At 63.8% G+C, this 14322-nt stretch overlaps 1 protein-coding gene across 4 annotated transcripts in view; it reads left to right on the top strand.

Annotated features, from left to right (window-relative positions):
* The window catches only part of AGAP3 (ArfGAP with GTPase domain, ankyrin repeat and PH domain 3), a 52217-nt gene extending 39606 nt beyond the window's left edge, over window positions 1-12611 (top strand). For 2 of the 4 annotated variants that reach the window (XM_045086374.1, XM_045086373.1), the window contains exons 11-18: window positions 2716-2884; window positions 6565-6678; window positions 8297-8434; window positions 10089-10243; window positions 10326-10416; window positions 10569-10791; window positions 11445-11700; window positions 11866-12611. In XM_045086374.1, coding sequence (XP_044942309.1) covers window positions 2716-2884; window positions 6565-6678; window positions 8297-8434; window positions 10089-10243; window positions 10326-10416; window positions 10569-10791; window positions 11445-11700; window positions 11866-12072 — 1353 coding nt within the window. In that variant the 3' untranslated portion in view covers window positions 12073-12611. The remainder of the gene's footprint in view (window positions 1-2715; window positions 2885-6564; window positions 6679-8296; window positions 8435-10088; window positions 10244-10325; window positions 10417-10568; window positions 10792-11444; window positions 11701-11865) is intronic. The other 2 variants (XM_045086376.1, XM_045086375.1) reach the window with 1 other exon arrangement.
* The last annotated feature ends 1711 nt before the right edge of the window (window positions 12612-14322 follow it).

Genomic DNA, 14322 nt, shown 5'->3' with positions numbered 1-14322 from the left:
CCCATCCTCGCCTGGCCCGAGAGAGCCCGCCACGGCCTCCCCCATTTGCAGCCCGCGGAGCCATTCACACAATCACCTTCTGTTAATTCTATCTGCAACATCAATTAAATTGTTTGTAGAAACTAATTGAATGTGGCTTAATCACACATCTTAATAGCTTTCCACGCTCTGAACTCGTTGTTAATTCCAGTAATAAAACGAGATGAGAACGCTGGCTGGGTAATTAGCGAGGAGGCTGGGGAAGAAATTGCTGTTTGATGGTGGGTAATAAAGGCAGCCGCGGTGACCGCTCTCCTGAGCCGCCGCCGCCGCCGCCGCGCTCCCTGTTCTGCTGACGGAGGGAAACGCCGTCACGCTGCCCCTGCTGTCCCCGTCCCTGCTACCGCTCCGCGCGCTCCGTGCGGGGACGCTGTCCCCGGGTCGGGTGCTGGCTCCCAGCCTGGGGCTGGAGCCGGGCATGGGGCCCAAGGGTCCCGGCCCGCAGTGCCACGAGCGCCGTCTGTCCGTCCGCTGTGGTCCGGCTGCTCCCGGGGACCAGGCCCCTCACGGCCGCCGCTGACTGGTGTTCCTGGTGCGGGGTCGGCGTCTGGCCATGTCCCGACACAGGCATCCCCAGGCTGTCTCGGGGACTGTTGCCGCGGCCGTGACCTCCTTGTGAACTAGAGCGGCCCGAGCCCCTCCCCCAGGAGAGGGACTGCAGCTGTGCCTTCGGCCCAGCCAGCTGTTGACAGTCGTCTGGAACAGCGGATCCAAGATGTGACCGTGTGCAGGGACCCGGGCCGGGTGCGTGCCAAAGCCGGGTCAGTGGGACGTGGGGCCCGAGACTGTGAGGTGGCCTCATGCTGGACGCCGGGCCCAGAGCAGGACCCCAGGGGCCCTGCAGTGCCTGGGCGGGGGGCTGAGTTTGCTGGGGACAGACAGCTAGAGGGGACACAGGGCGGGGGCAGGAAAGGACCTCCTGGGTTTCTTTCCTTCCCCGGCACCAGGGCACGGAGGCTTCGCACAGGGCCAGAACCCTGACAGCAGGGTACAGTTTGGGGGGGCTCATCACGGGAGTCCGTCCACGGGTGGAGACTGCTCCCCCGGCCCCCTGAGCCCAAGGCTGGGCCTGGCACCTTCTATGCACAGACGCAGCCCCGAGCTGCGTGGGAGGGAGCTCCTCCGGGCGCCCGCCGCGGGGGGTCACTCTCCTCGGGGCCCGACTAGGTCCCTCTGTCCTGAAGGGCATCTCCGGGCCTGGCCAGTCCTCACTGCAGCTGGCTGGGGCCCAGGAGATCACTGCACTCCCGTCCCCACGGCCCTCCCACGGGTCCCCTCCCCCGATGGCCCGCCTCGGAGGTGAACCTGGCATGGGGTGCCACTTCCTTGTTCTTGTTTCTCTTCCTGGCCGGACACTTGCACCTTCTCATGGTTCCTTGGTGCCGGGTGACCGCTTTCTACTGGATGTTCTCTTGGTCCCTGCTCGGCCCCTGCCCTTGCCTTGCTTCCCAAACGGCAGCGCTCTCCACCTGCGCTGTCAAGTCGAGGACGCCGTCCCTTCCCCCGAAGCCAAGGGGTGAGGAGGTGGGAAGGCTGCTGGGCGACAGGAGGTCTGACGGGCGCGCTAGACGGACCCCCGGACCGGGTCCGCGGGGAGCTGAGGGCAGGTCCTGACGGAGGAGAGCAGATCAGGGTCTGAACCGGGGAGCTCCGGAGATCAGTGGACACCTCCCACCCGGATTCTGCTCTCCGGAAGGGATTTTGGCCACATTTTATCTGGGACGTGAGCTGGGAAGGTACTAGAAACAGGGAAATGGGAGATGGGAGTCTGCCATCGGGCAAGGAGACCGCAGCAGCTGTGGGGAGAGCTCAGGCCCTGGCCAGGCTCGGGGTTAGAGCAGGAAGCTGACGGGCCGGGCTCTGCTTGGTGGCCCCACGTGGCCGCTCCACCATGGGCCTCGCAGGCCATGTCCAGATGGCAGGAATGGTGGGGGCCTAAGGCGCCAAGTGGCTCCCACCCTCTGGGGCCCTCGGGGGGCTGACTGAGTGCCTGGGCCTGGGACATCTGCCTTCAGTGCGCAGCCCTGGGAGTTCACAGAGCCTGTTCTTGAGTCGCTTCTCCCACCTTCTGACGGTGTCACCTCGGGCAGGTTAGCCTTTGTCAGCCTCGGTTCCTTCAGCTGTAAAGTAGCCCTGGTCACCTCTGCCAGGAGGGTCACGTGAGGGGCGGTGTGCCCCTGTGGGCATGAATGCCCAGCCCTGTGAATGGGCAGGGGCTGGGGGGGGGGCATGATGATACCGGCTGCTGTTACTGTGCTCATCAGGCGCCCCACTGGCGTCTGTGGAACCGGGGACCTGTCTCTGTGCTCCGAAGGTTTCTTTTTAATTGTTCAAGGGATGCTTATCGTCGGGCACTGTTGTCAGGAAGTGAGGGCTGTTCTAGGCTTTGCGGTTCCCTGCCCTCAGCTCTGGGGTCCAGGCCTTTCTCTCTGCCCTGCTCCTGCGCCCTGCTGCCTGCGTCCCCCTAGAGCTGCCCTGGGTCCCCAGTACCCTGGGTGTCGCCCAGACCTGGACATCCTCCGTAGGCTTCACTGTCCTGCTTTCTAAACCTCGGGCCTCCCCTCCCCTCCCCTTCCCTGCAGCACCGGGGAATGGGGGGGATGTGTGAGCTGGCGGGTGAGCGCCGGAGACGAGGAGCGGCGCTAACACGTGTTCGTCTGTCTGCGTGGCCCCTAGGATTACATGCAGAACATCCACGGCAAAGAGATCGACCTGCTGCGGACCACAGTGAAAGTGCCAGGAAAGCGCCTGCCCCGCGCCACCCCTGCCACAGCCCCAGGCACCAGCCCGAGGGCCAACGGCCTGGCCTCGGAGCGCAGCACCTCGCAGCTGGGCGGGGGCACAGGTGAGGGGCTGCTGCGGGCAGGGGTGGGGGCGCCCGGAGAGCGAGGCCGCTTTGCTCGGCGAGATCGGGGAGGGCGGCTGTGGAGGCCCGAGGAGGTGGGCGCTGTGGGGCTTCCCTCTGTCCCAGCCAGCCTGGGTGCTCGGGGCTCCCGGTGTGCTCGTCCCCCCGAGTCCTGCTCAGCCAGATGCGTTTGCCCGGGCGCTGGCCTCTTGGGACCAGGTTGAGGGAGCGGCCGGCACGGGGCCGGGCAGGCGGTGTGGAGATCGGGATGGGGCCAGACAGCCTCGTGCTGCCGGGGGCCGTCTGCGGTCCTGGCACTGTTTCTCCTCAGCGGGAACCAACCGGGGCGGGTGGCGGTGGGTGTGGGGTCTCGCATGCGGAGCAGCATCGCAGCCCGGCGTGCGCAGGGGGGCAGCGGGGGGGTGGACGCGGCCAGGGCTCCCTGGAGCTCACCTGGCGAGCACGCTGGGGTCTGCAGCGAGAGGTCGGGTCTCTGCTCAGAGAGGACTGAGCTTCGGGAGAAGCTGGAGGCCAGGCGGACTCTGCCACGCTTCTGGCGGGGTCGGGAGAAGAGCTAGAGGCCCAGAGACTCGGAACTCACGGTGTGGCAGCTCTTCCTTGAGCGCCGCTTACCTTTCTAGATGCCGCTGTGAGTTTGGGTGAATGATGCTTAGGGGTCTTTCTGTCCCCAGCTCTGCCTGCCTCGCTAGGCCCCTGGGGCTCCTAAGCCACTGTCCCTCCCCAGTCCCCAGGCCCCAGATCTGCCTTGGCATTTCCAAGACTTCACTCTCCCTCTGCTGTCCCAGGTGACTGGACCCCCTTTTGCGCCCAGAAACAGCTGCTTACGACACTGTCCTGCCCTCCCAGGGGCTGCCAGCGCGTCCCTGCCCCGGGGTGCTCTGCTCATCAAAGTCCTAGGCCACTAGGGACATTCAGTTGATGGGAGCTGGGTGCTAAGTCTGGAGTGGATGGAACAGGCCCTCTCAAAAGGCTGGTAGGACCCACACTGCACAACTCTGGGTCCAGAGAAGAAGGCCAGACGGTGGCCTCCTTGTCGGAGGCACAGGGACACCTGGCTCCCTGGCCCGTGGCCTGTGTTCGGCTCCGCTGGGCAGTCGGGGGTCACAGGGAGGGGCGGGGTGCCGTTGGCTGATGGACACGTGTGCCAGAGCTGCTCTAGGTCAGGCTCCTTTTGCTCCGTGAAGCTGCGATGCTCCGCCCCATTCGATGGATGAGGAAACAGGCTCAGCGAGGCTCAGTAACTTGTCTGTAGAATTCCGCAGTCAGTGGTAGAGCTGGGGTTTGGACCGGAGTGTGCCTGACTTGAAAAGCCATGTTTTACCCTCTAAGCCACCCCGAGCTCGTAGAGAAGCCCGTGAACCGTGCAGAGGGAGAGCTCCAATGGACTAAGGGAAGGAAGAAAGCTAGTGAGAAAAGCACCCCCTCTTTGTGGGGCAGGCAGTGGGGGGCACTGCTGAGAGCCTCCCATGGGGGTGCACTGGGGCAGGTGGGGGGGGGTCCAGTGGTAAGAACTGTCGCCCCAGGCAGTCCTCAGGGCTCTGCACGGAGGGCTATGTCTGGGCTGCTGGGAGGTCACGGGCGAGCAAGGGCAGGGCCAGGGCCCTGAGCTCTCCCGGAGCTGCACCCACAGGTGCACAGTGAGAGGCAGCCTCTGATCTGGCTTGGTGCGTTCGTATCCCACGGAGGAAGAAGATATCCGTACTCTGAAGCCGGGGGTGGGGGGGAGCCTTGCCTGGAAGTCAGGTAGCAAGACTGGGCTGTTTCCCCAAAGGGAGGGACACAGTAAGACACTCTGTCCTGTCGCAGTCCTGGACCCTTTGAGCCTTCCCCTGGGGGGCAGAAGTGCACACGAAGAGACCCACGGTGCCCTCACCCGCAGGACGACCAGCACCCACGGACACACGCCAGCCTCCCCCGAGCCCGTGTCCCCTCCACCACACACGCCAGCACCGACCTCATGCACACTCACACATGTCTCCCGCTCACCGGGCGATGTTAACATCTCATTATCTTTGTTACTGTAATTACATTATCCGCTGCTTTATGCAGAATTATCCTCCGAGGACTAATTGATGGCTCCATGTTTAATTCATTAATCATTAGCATCAAATTCGACAATTACAGTGCACACTGATTGTGGGATTGCAGGCGTAATGAGGGAAGAATTAACAAAGAAAAGGGAAAGCACTTTCCCTCCCTCGGGGTTTTGAGTTGGGGGGCTTGGGGAGGAAGTGGGGCCTGGGGTGGCTTTGGGTGGGGCTCGGGAGGAGGCAGGGAGAAGATTTGGAGCCCAGGAGGGGACGGATGCAGGACCGGGGGCAGGAGCAAGGTCTCTGAGAAGTTTGGACCCGCGTCTGCCTCTCTGGAAGGGCTCCTGCCAGGGAGCCGGGGGGCCCCTGAGGGAGGCTGAGCTGGCAGGGACCCGGGAGGCCGGAGTGCCAGGGAGGCGGGGTTCCGGAGAGGGAGCGGCAGCGCGCTGCCTGGAGGGGACTGGAAATGGGGTCGGCTGGAGGGCGGCGTGGGCACCTCCCGTGTGCTCGGGAGCACTCACTGTGGGTCTGGTCCTGCCTGGGGTGTTAGGACGAGCACAACAGAAATCCAAAACCCGCCTTCCCCCTCTCCGCATCGCATGGTCCCCGGAGCATTAGGGATGTCCGGCCTGTTTCTTTACCTTCTAGTGGCTTCCGCCCAGGGCTTCCATTCTTAGACTTCCAGAAACCCCACCGGTGTCCTCCCGGCACTGGTTTGAGGCTGAGTGTGCCGCCTGCTCTCGCGCACTTCGTCCCGCTCCAGGCCCTGTCTCTGCCTCCTTACTAACCTCGGCCCCTGGCCTGCTCTCCTGCCTTGCGTTCCGAGGTGTGACACCTCGCTTATGGCCCCCCCGGCCCCCCGTCCTCAGACTCCCCACCACCGCCGCCTTCGGGCCTCGGTCTCCGTCCGTGGTCCTTATGTGGACTGAGGGGAGAGGGCAGTGGAGGTCCTCGAATTGTCGTGGGCTCCGAGGCCCCGTGGCTCTCCCTTGGGCTCCCTGCAGGGACTGGGTGCTGAGGGAGGCGGGACAGCTCGGAGGGCACAGGGGACCCTGCCGGCCCGGGGCCTCGGCGCTCCTGGAGCCTTTGGTTCCCCTTGGCTCTGCCATTCTTCCCTGATGGGAAACGAAAGATTAATTTTCTCCAGCCCAACAGGATAATTACTAATACTAATTAGACATAATTACTTGAATCTGATACACTTATTTCTCGTCAGAATGGCATCAAAGCTGAGGCAGAGCTTTGGCATATGCGGACTAGAACGTGGGGTGCAGGGGCCTGGTCCGGAGGCGGGGGGGGGGGGGCTGGGGGCGATGGCCAGACAAGGAGCACCACGGAGAGGGGTCAGCGCCACGTGCCCCCTTCTCTCGGCTCCCAGGAAGGGGACGGAGGTGGCGAGGGGTGTGAGATGCGAGACCAGCTGCCTCCTGAGGTGTCAGGGACCCCAGGCGAGGCCTCTTGGTCTCCAGTAAGCCTGGCCCAGTACTGGTAAAGCCCTCATTTGGGGTCAGTATTCTGCCAGAACTTCCTGAGTTCTGCCTGCAGCGTTACTTTCAGGAAGGTCTGTGTACCCCTCCGCAGCCTCCCTTCCCAGTCTGACCCTCCCCCCTCCCCCCACCCCGCCCCCAGGTGCCCCCTACTCGGCCAGCAACCCGGCCTGGGCTGGCCCTCGCCCTGAGGGGCTGCACCAGCGCTCCTGCTCCGTGTCCAGCGCCGACCAGTGGAGTGATGCCCTGCCCCCAGGTACGCAGGCCCCGCACACAACACAGGAGGGCAGGCTGGCCGTGTGGGGTTGGAGCCCAGGCCAAGGGGAGGGCCCCTGCCAGAGCTTGTCGCAGGGGGCCGCAGGCCCAAGGCGCGGCTCTGAGACACGGACTCCAGCCCCCATCTCTTCTCCAGCGGCCCAGGCCAGCTTCCTGCCCCTTTACCCCTTCGCTGGCCCTGGGCCCTGCCAGCGGCCGGCCAGTGCCTGAGACCTTCCCTTCCCTCCGCAGCTTCTCTGCCCACCCGCGGCCGTCCCTAGGCAGCGCTGGTGGCGGCTGGTGGCGGCTCCCGCTTCCCCATCAGCCCCCTGCGCACCAGCTCATCAGCCTCACCGCGGGGGGGGGGGGGGGGGGGGGGACAGGGAAGCGGCTGAGCGGGGAGGTTGGAGGCTGGGGGCTCGGAACACGTTTTGATGGCGGCAACCTGCCCGCCACGGAGAGGCGGCTTCCTGGATGATAGGGTCCGGGATCCAGAAAGGCAGTTTTCCTACCCGCGCCGCCTCCAGCAGGCGGGGGCCCGTCCCGTCCAGCGGGCCAGACTCTCCCTTCGCTCACCTTCCTCTGAACTTCCCTTGGCTTGTCTTACATTCCCTCCCGTTTCGTCCATTTTTGTTCCTTGCTCACACATCTCCACTCTTCCCTTCCCCCTATTTTTAATACCTCTTTGGCGCACGTGGACACACACACACACACACACACACACACACACACACACCCCCCCCCCCCCCCCCCCGCAATCTTACTCCCATCGGTGTCCCTTGGCCCCTGTCCCCTCCCGGGCAGGTCCACTCCGCCCCCTTCCCCCCCAGCTGGGCAGTAGGTGCCCGGCCAGGCCCGAGGCCCATAGACTCTTTTCCTGGACCTTCCCCGCCGCGTCCCCCTGGCAGAACTAACCCCAGTCTGAGCCCCGAGTGCAGGAAGGAAGGGGCGCTCGCAGCACAGGGCGGCAACCCACCTCCCGACCCAAGTCTGAGCCTCCTTGGGGCGAGTGACTGTGGAGCCCTTGAGAAGGGGAGCTGGGGGGCTTCCCAGCGTCACTGTCCTGACTGTGCGGGGCCTGGATAGGGCCCCTCTGTTGAGTCTGGAAGGAGGCAGGCAGGGAGGGAGGGAGCGTGTCTGCCTCTAATGAAGTTTGACATTTAGTGGTGAGCGCCGGGCGGGGTGTGGGAGACGGGAGCTTGATTAGCGCGCTCTAATTGACAGTAATTAGGCAGCTCCCTGATTGTTTCTAATTCTGCTATTAATTGTGAGGAGCGGGGAGTGTGATTGAGGATAAATTTGGTGCGGAGCTGCTGGGGCTTCAGCTCCCTGTGAGTTCCCTGGGCCGCCTGCCGCCCCTCCGGGCTGCGGAGCTCTAGCCAGCCATTCCTCCTCGCCTTCATCCTGCCCTGCCCGAGTTCCCCACACTCCCCTCTCTCCCCTCTCCTCCTCCTCTGGGCTGGGGAAGCTCAGGGGTTGGTTGGGACTGGCCTGGCCTGGCAGACCCCTCCCTCGGGAGCTGGGGGTGGGGGGGGCGCTCCCAGTGGCACTAGGCAGGTCACATGCTCTGCCCCCCACCCTCCCCTCTTCCCACACTTCTCCAACTCTCCCCTCCCCAGCCAGTGGCCCAGCTGAGGTGCTCAGTTCCAGCCCCAAGCTGGAGCCTCCCCCATCTCCCCACTCCAACCGGAAGAAGCACCGGCGGAAAAAGAGCACCGGGACCCCCCGACCAGACGGCCCCAGCAGTGCTGCTGAAGGTTAGGGGGACCTACAGGGAAGCCGGGGCACAGGAGGCGGGCTGTGGGACTCGGGGATAGCACTCTCAGAGCAACCCCATTTTCTCCGTTCTAAGAGCGAGTGCTGTGTGTAAGTAACCGTAACTATAGTTCCACTTCTTTTGGTCATCCGGACTTGGTATCTTAGAAAAGCTCCTCCTTCTGCCTAACTAAAACCCTTTCTGCTAAAACGTGAACCTTTTAATCCTTGGAGAAGGTGAAAGACAGCAGGTGGCTACTCCAGTAACTCTTCCAGACTTGCGGGCAGGACCCGTGTTTCCTGTGGCTCTTGTATCACCCACTGAGCTTGATGAGTGCTGGGTATACAATAGGTGCTTAATACGTGTGTAGGAGCTGGCTAAGTCTCTCCTGACTGGTCTTCAGGTTAAGGAATTCCAGCTCCTCAAGGCGTTTCTCGTAATCTGGTGTTAATCATAGCACTCCTCTGATTTTCTCCAAAGTCTCTTCAAAATGTTCCTCTTCTCCATGGTTGGAGTCTTTCCGCTCCCACCTAAGTCTAAGCTAGACCGATGCGCAGTGTCTCACTTCTCCGATTGCCAGGGCAGGGGTGTGGGCCGGAGGGTGGAGATGGCCTCCGTGGGGAAGAGCTACCCCTCTGGCCTACCTGTGGGAGAGTGATGCTTAGCGGTCCTGGCCGGAGCCCAGCTGCACCAGGGAACCGGGCCCCCCACACGGGGCGGCGATTCTGTGGTTCAGAGGCTGTGTGGAGAGCAGGGCGATGTGGGCTGGTGGAGCCCGGGGAAGGAAGGGGCATCAGCGTCCTTCTAGGAGACAGTTCCTGTCGAGGGTGCCCTGAGAGCAGGAGCCCAGCAGGAAGACTCCCAGGGACAGTGTGTCCCTGGGTAGAACCTGGGACCCAGGCCTTTGGCTCTGGCTCCGCGTGCCTCCCCCCAGGCCCGAGTTCCCTCCGCAGCCCCCGGGACACATCCACACCGCTGGTTAGGAGCTGTTCAGCCACAGGGTGGTGGCCGTTGGTGTGGGGATTCGTGTGGCTCTGCTGGTCTAAGCGGAACGGAGCTTGGGGTCCCAGTGCAGCCCACCGTGCACATCACGGGCGCTGTCCTAAGGGCCCTGTCTGCTCACCCAGCCCAGCTCGTGGGGAGAACGTCTCCTCTCCCCATCCGCTTGTCCTTCCTGTCTGTGCCCGGGGAGTGGGGGAGGGGCCGCTCCCAGGAGCCCCACGCCCGACGCAGTCAGGAATATTGGGTTTAATGAGCTGCAAAATGAGGCGGCTGCAGCTGACGCGTACCGATGGTGCCCACGCCCGCCTCCCCCGCCCGCTCCCAGCATCGCCTCCTAGCACCCCGCCGCACCCTTCCCCAGACGCTCCCCGCTGCTTTCTCCAGGGAGCGTCCCGCTCCGAATTGCACACCCTCTCCGGCGGGGCAGGGGGGCGGAAGCCACGCACCCCGCTTTGCCTCCCTGCAGTCGGGCTCCGCAGGTGGTCGGGCGCGGAGCGGGTGAGGGCCCCTGCGCACGGCTGCGAGTGGCCCCGGAGCGCGGCCTCGGGGCCGGGATGCCAGGAGAGGAGACCCTGGGGGGGCGGAGCCGTGGTGGCGGCCGTGGCAGTGGGGCGCCCTGCCCTGACGGCGGCGATCACCCCCGTCTCCCACAGAGGCCGAGGAGTCGTTTGAGTTCGTGGTGGTGTCCCTCACCGGGCAGACGTGGCACTTCGAGGCCTCGACGGCAGAGGAGCGGGAGCTGTGGGTCCAGAGCGTGCAGGCCCAGATCCTCGCCAGCTTGCAGGGCTGCCGCAGCGCCAAGGACAAGGTTGGCACGGAGGCCGCACGGGGGCGGGACCCCAGGCGGCCCCGTGACTGACCGGCCGCCCCTTGTCTCTCCCCTGGCGCAGACTCGACTGGGGAACCAGAACGCGGCCCTGGCTGTGCAGGCCGTGCGCACCGTGCGCGGCAACAGCTTCTGCATTGACTGCGACGCCCCCAGTGAGTGCGGAGGCCAGCAGGGCCGGGTCGGGTGGGCTTCGAGAACTGCGGCCCAGAGGCTTGTGGTCGGCCCTGAGAGAAGGGGGGCAGTCTTTCCTGGAGTCTCCGTCTGGCTGCCCGTGGACCTCACGATGCTTCCTGTCCTCCCCTAGATCCAGACTGGGCCAGCTTGAACCTGGGCGCCCTGATGTGCATTGAGTGCTCGGGGACCCACCGACACCTGGGGGCTCACCTCTCCCGGGTCCGCTCCCTGGACCTCGACGACTGGCCGCCCGAGCTGCTGGCTGTCATGACCGCGATGGGCAACGCCCTGGCCAACAGCGTCTGGGAGGGGGCCCTGGATGGCTATGCCAAGCCCGGGCCGGACGCCTGCAGGTGAGTGGCCAGGGGCACGGGTTGCTGGCAGAAAGGGCGGGGCGTTGGCGCCCCAGATCGGGGAGACAGGGCTGGCGTGGAGTGGCGACAGTCATGCTCTAAGGGTTAAAAGTGGCCGTTGCTCTGCTTGGCAGTTGGCCCCTTGGGGTGCCCCTCCCCCTCCCCGCCTGTCACTCAGGCTCCTCACAACAAGAGGCCCTTTCTGAGCCTTATCAGCAGGTCAGGGGCCAGCGGGAGGCGCATGCGCAGCGCCCTATCGCTGGTGGCGTGAAGGCCCGAGCCGGAGCCCGGAGATGGGGAGAATGGGTGGGAGATAGGCTGGTGCGTGGGCCCCGTGGAGGCCCCCCGCCCGCTTTGTTCCAGCAGGGCCAGATAAGCCGCCGGGGGAGCCCTGCCCGGAGTCCCGCTGCCCTCTCAGCCCCCCCAGGGGCCTCCCTTCAGTGTTCCTTCCTTTCAGCTCTTTCCACCCGCCCTGCACTCCCCCTGCGCGCCCTCCCGCCTCGGGCCTGTCTCTTCACTGCTCTGTCCTAGGCTTCCTCTGTTCCTTCCGATTTCCCCCTGGGGTGTCGCGTCGGTCCCCGAGCACCCCCCCAGCCCCCGCCCGTTGGCTCGGGCCCTTGCTCGGCTCACGCCCCGGTGGGCCTGCGTTGCAGAGAGGAGAAGGAGCGCTGGATTCGGGCCAAGTACGAACAGAAGCTCTTCCTGGCCCCGCTGCCGAGCTCGGACGTGCCGCTGGGCCAGCAGCTGCTCCGGGCCGTGGTGGAGGATGACCTGCGGCTGCTGGTGATGCTTCTGGCTCATGGGTCCAAGGAGGAGGTGAACGAGACGTACGGGGACGGCGACGGGCGGACGGCTCTCCATCTCTCCAGCGCCATGGCCAACGTCGTCTTCACGCAGCTGCTCATCTGGGTGAGTTGTGGGCTCCCCGCGGGCCTTTCCAGTCCCACCCTCGAGGGCTCCTCGGACCTGGCTGAGCTTTTCGCCCCGGCCCTCGGAAAGCCACCTCTCCTTCTTGCCCCAAGAACCCCCACTGTTCTTGCCACGTCACGCCGACTGTGACACTTTCTTCCGCAGTACGGGGTGGATGTGCGGAGCCGGGACGCCCGGGGCCTGACTCCGCTGGCTTACGCGCGTCGGGCCGGCAGCCAGGAGTGCGCAGACATCCTGATCCAGCACGGCTGTCCTGGGGAGGGCTGCGGCTTAGCACCTGCCCCCAACAGAGAGCCCGCCAACGGTACCAGCGCTTCTGCGGAGCTGCACCGAAGTCCTAGCCTTCTGTAAAGCCCGCAGGACTCCGTGGCCTGGGGCCCCGCCTCCCTCCAGGCGCTGAGGGAAGCCAAGGCAGAGACTGAGAAGCAGGGGCGCGCGGAAAGGAAGGAGAGGAGTCGAAGAGTGGGAGAAGAGCGCAGTGGGAGAGACAGAGGGACCAGAGGCGACATGTGCGACTCGAGCTGCCGCAGAGAGGGAGTGGAGCTACTCTAGCCCTCTACCCTACGGTGCCACTGCAAAGGGACGGGACCCTTTGGAGGTACCTGTGAGGAGAGGGGAGCAGGACCTCTCCCTCCTCCAGAGTCCTACCTTCCACTGCCAGCCCCCTAGAAGCCTTCATCCTAAAACGGAGCCTGGACGGACAGACAAGTCGGGGGGTGCTGGAGGAAAGAGGCGAGGAGGTGATCGGAGAGTCCCGTGTAAATGTGTACATTGGAGTATTTATGTTTGTGTACATATCTGGTGTGTGTGTGTGACGAGCCAGTAAACCAGACGTGTGTGGCCTGTTTCCCCTCCTCTATCCACACCTTCCAGAAGAGCCCATCCGTTCAGCTCTGCCTGTTTCTGTGCTCCTGTCTTCTCCTGCCTGTACTCTGGGACTGCCTTGAGTGGGTCAGCAGCACCGCCGCCCCCTGGACGGGGTTCGGGGTTCGGAGCTCGGCGCCGCCTCCCCCTCCTCCCACACCCAGCCCCTGCCCTCCGTTACTGCCCCCCCCCACCAGCTGCTGTCCAGTAACCCTGTGCCACACCTGGCGCCAGCCAGAGCTCACCCAGAGAGGGGACAGAAGTATCATCCCCCTTCCTGAGTCTGGAAACTAGCTCTACAGCCAGACAGACATCCAGGCCACAGGACCAGAATTCCGAGGATACCACAAGGGTAAGTGGCTAGATGTTATCAGGCCAGCCCTTCTCTAGGGACCCACGCCTAGGCTTTGCTTTGGAGGAAAGGGGAGGAGGTAGGTTACTGATGGCAGAATAGCCACTTGGATTCCCAGCAACATCTTGCCAAGCTGCGGGCAGAACCCTGAGCTCCCGGTTTTCCCTGATCTAGCCCTGACTAGTCCTGATCCTAGAAGGACCTGAGGGAAACACCTTTATACCTTTCTTGAAGGATGAGAACTTGCCAGGTTAAGGTCCCCGCTCTCTAACCTTCCATTCCTATAACCACTTTGCTGGTGGTCCTTGTTTTCTGCTGGAACTTAACTGAGCTGGGTGTGCCAGGGCTGGCGCACTCCGGGGGCACCTGCCTGCCTGCAGGGAGATAACCAGGCAAATGCTACACAGAGAGGAAACCAGACTGTGTTTTCTTGATTCACAGCCCCTCTGCAAGGCCAGTAAGAGCCTTAAGCAAAGAGAAGAGCAGAATTAAACAGGGCCTTGGGTATGTATACGAATGAGTTCCTGGGCTCAGAAATTATTAGCAATAATCACTTCCTTTATTTTACCTAAGGAAAACCAGCCACTTGAGTGGCTGAATACTGCCTGGTATAGTTTAGGAGGCCTCATAGGTAAATCCAGAGGAAAATGGTCACCAGGATCTTGGTGTCCCCCTGGCCCCCACCTGCCCTGGGGCAAAGAGCCAGAGAGCATCTGCTCTGCCCCTAGACCCTAGACCTAGACGTGAATTCCCAACTGCCAAAGTGACAACAGCTCCTGGGCTCACCAACCACTGCCTGGCTTCGCTCCTAAAAAGAATCGAACCCTGTAGGTTCCTTATCTGGGCAGAGACCACCTTAATCTAGGTCAGGAATGGGGCTGGCCTGGACGGTGTATTTTAGCCTAACGGTCAAGGCTTGCTGAAATTTAGCCCAATAGAGAGGACCTGCCCTGGATCTGTGCGTCCCAGCTAGGGAGCTGCGGCGCGGTGGTGAGTAAGCAGTCACAGCCCCAGGCCGCGTTCTATTGGGTCGCCCAAACCAGGCAGGAGGAAGAGACGGCCAGGGAAGGCCTGTCTGCTCCTCCGAGGCGGGCAGCAGATGCTTGAGTAAGCAGTGGCTGGCGGGCCACTCCTGGAAGCGGGAGCAGCTGCCGTTTTCCAGGGACAGTGAGGAGGCTGGCCAGGTATCTGACCCAGCTTGTGTTTCCCTCCCTGACCTTGACCTCCTGAGTCTCCTCGCCCTGCCCGGAGAATTGCCAGTTTCTCCTCTCAGTGGCTCTGTTCTCTGCCCTGGCTCTCCTCCCGACTCCGCGCAGGCTGCGTTTCTCCCCGGGAAGCCCTGCTTACCATGCTCCCAGCTGCGGCTGGTTCCCGTATCACTGCTC

Source organism: Mustela putorius, unplaced genomic scaffold (genome assembly GCF_011764305.1).
Source record: "Mustela putorius furo isolate JIRA1106 unplaced genomic scaffold, ASM1176430v1.1 tig00000929_pilon_pilon_pilon, whole genome shotgun sequence".
Lineage (NCBI taxonomy): Eukaryota > Metazoa > Chordata > Mammalia > Carnivora > Mustelidae > Mustela > Mustela putorius.
The sequence above is the reverse complement of the archived record's forward strand: the minus strand, read 5'-3'. Positions and strand labels throughout refer to the sequence as shown.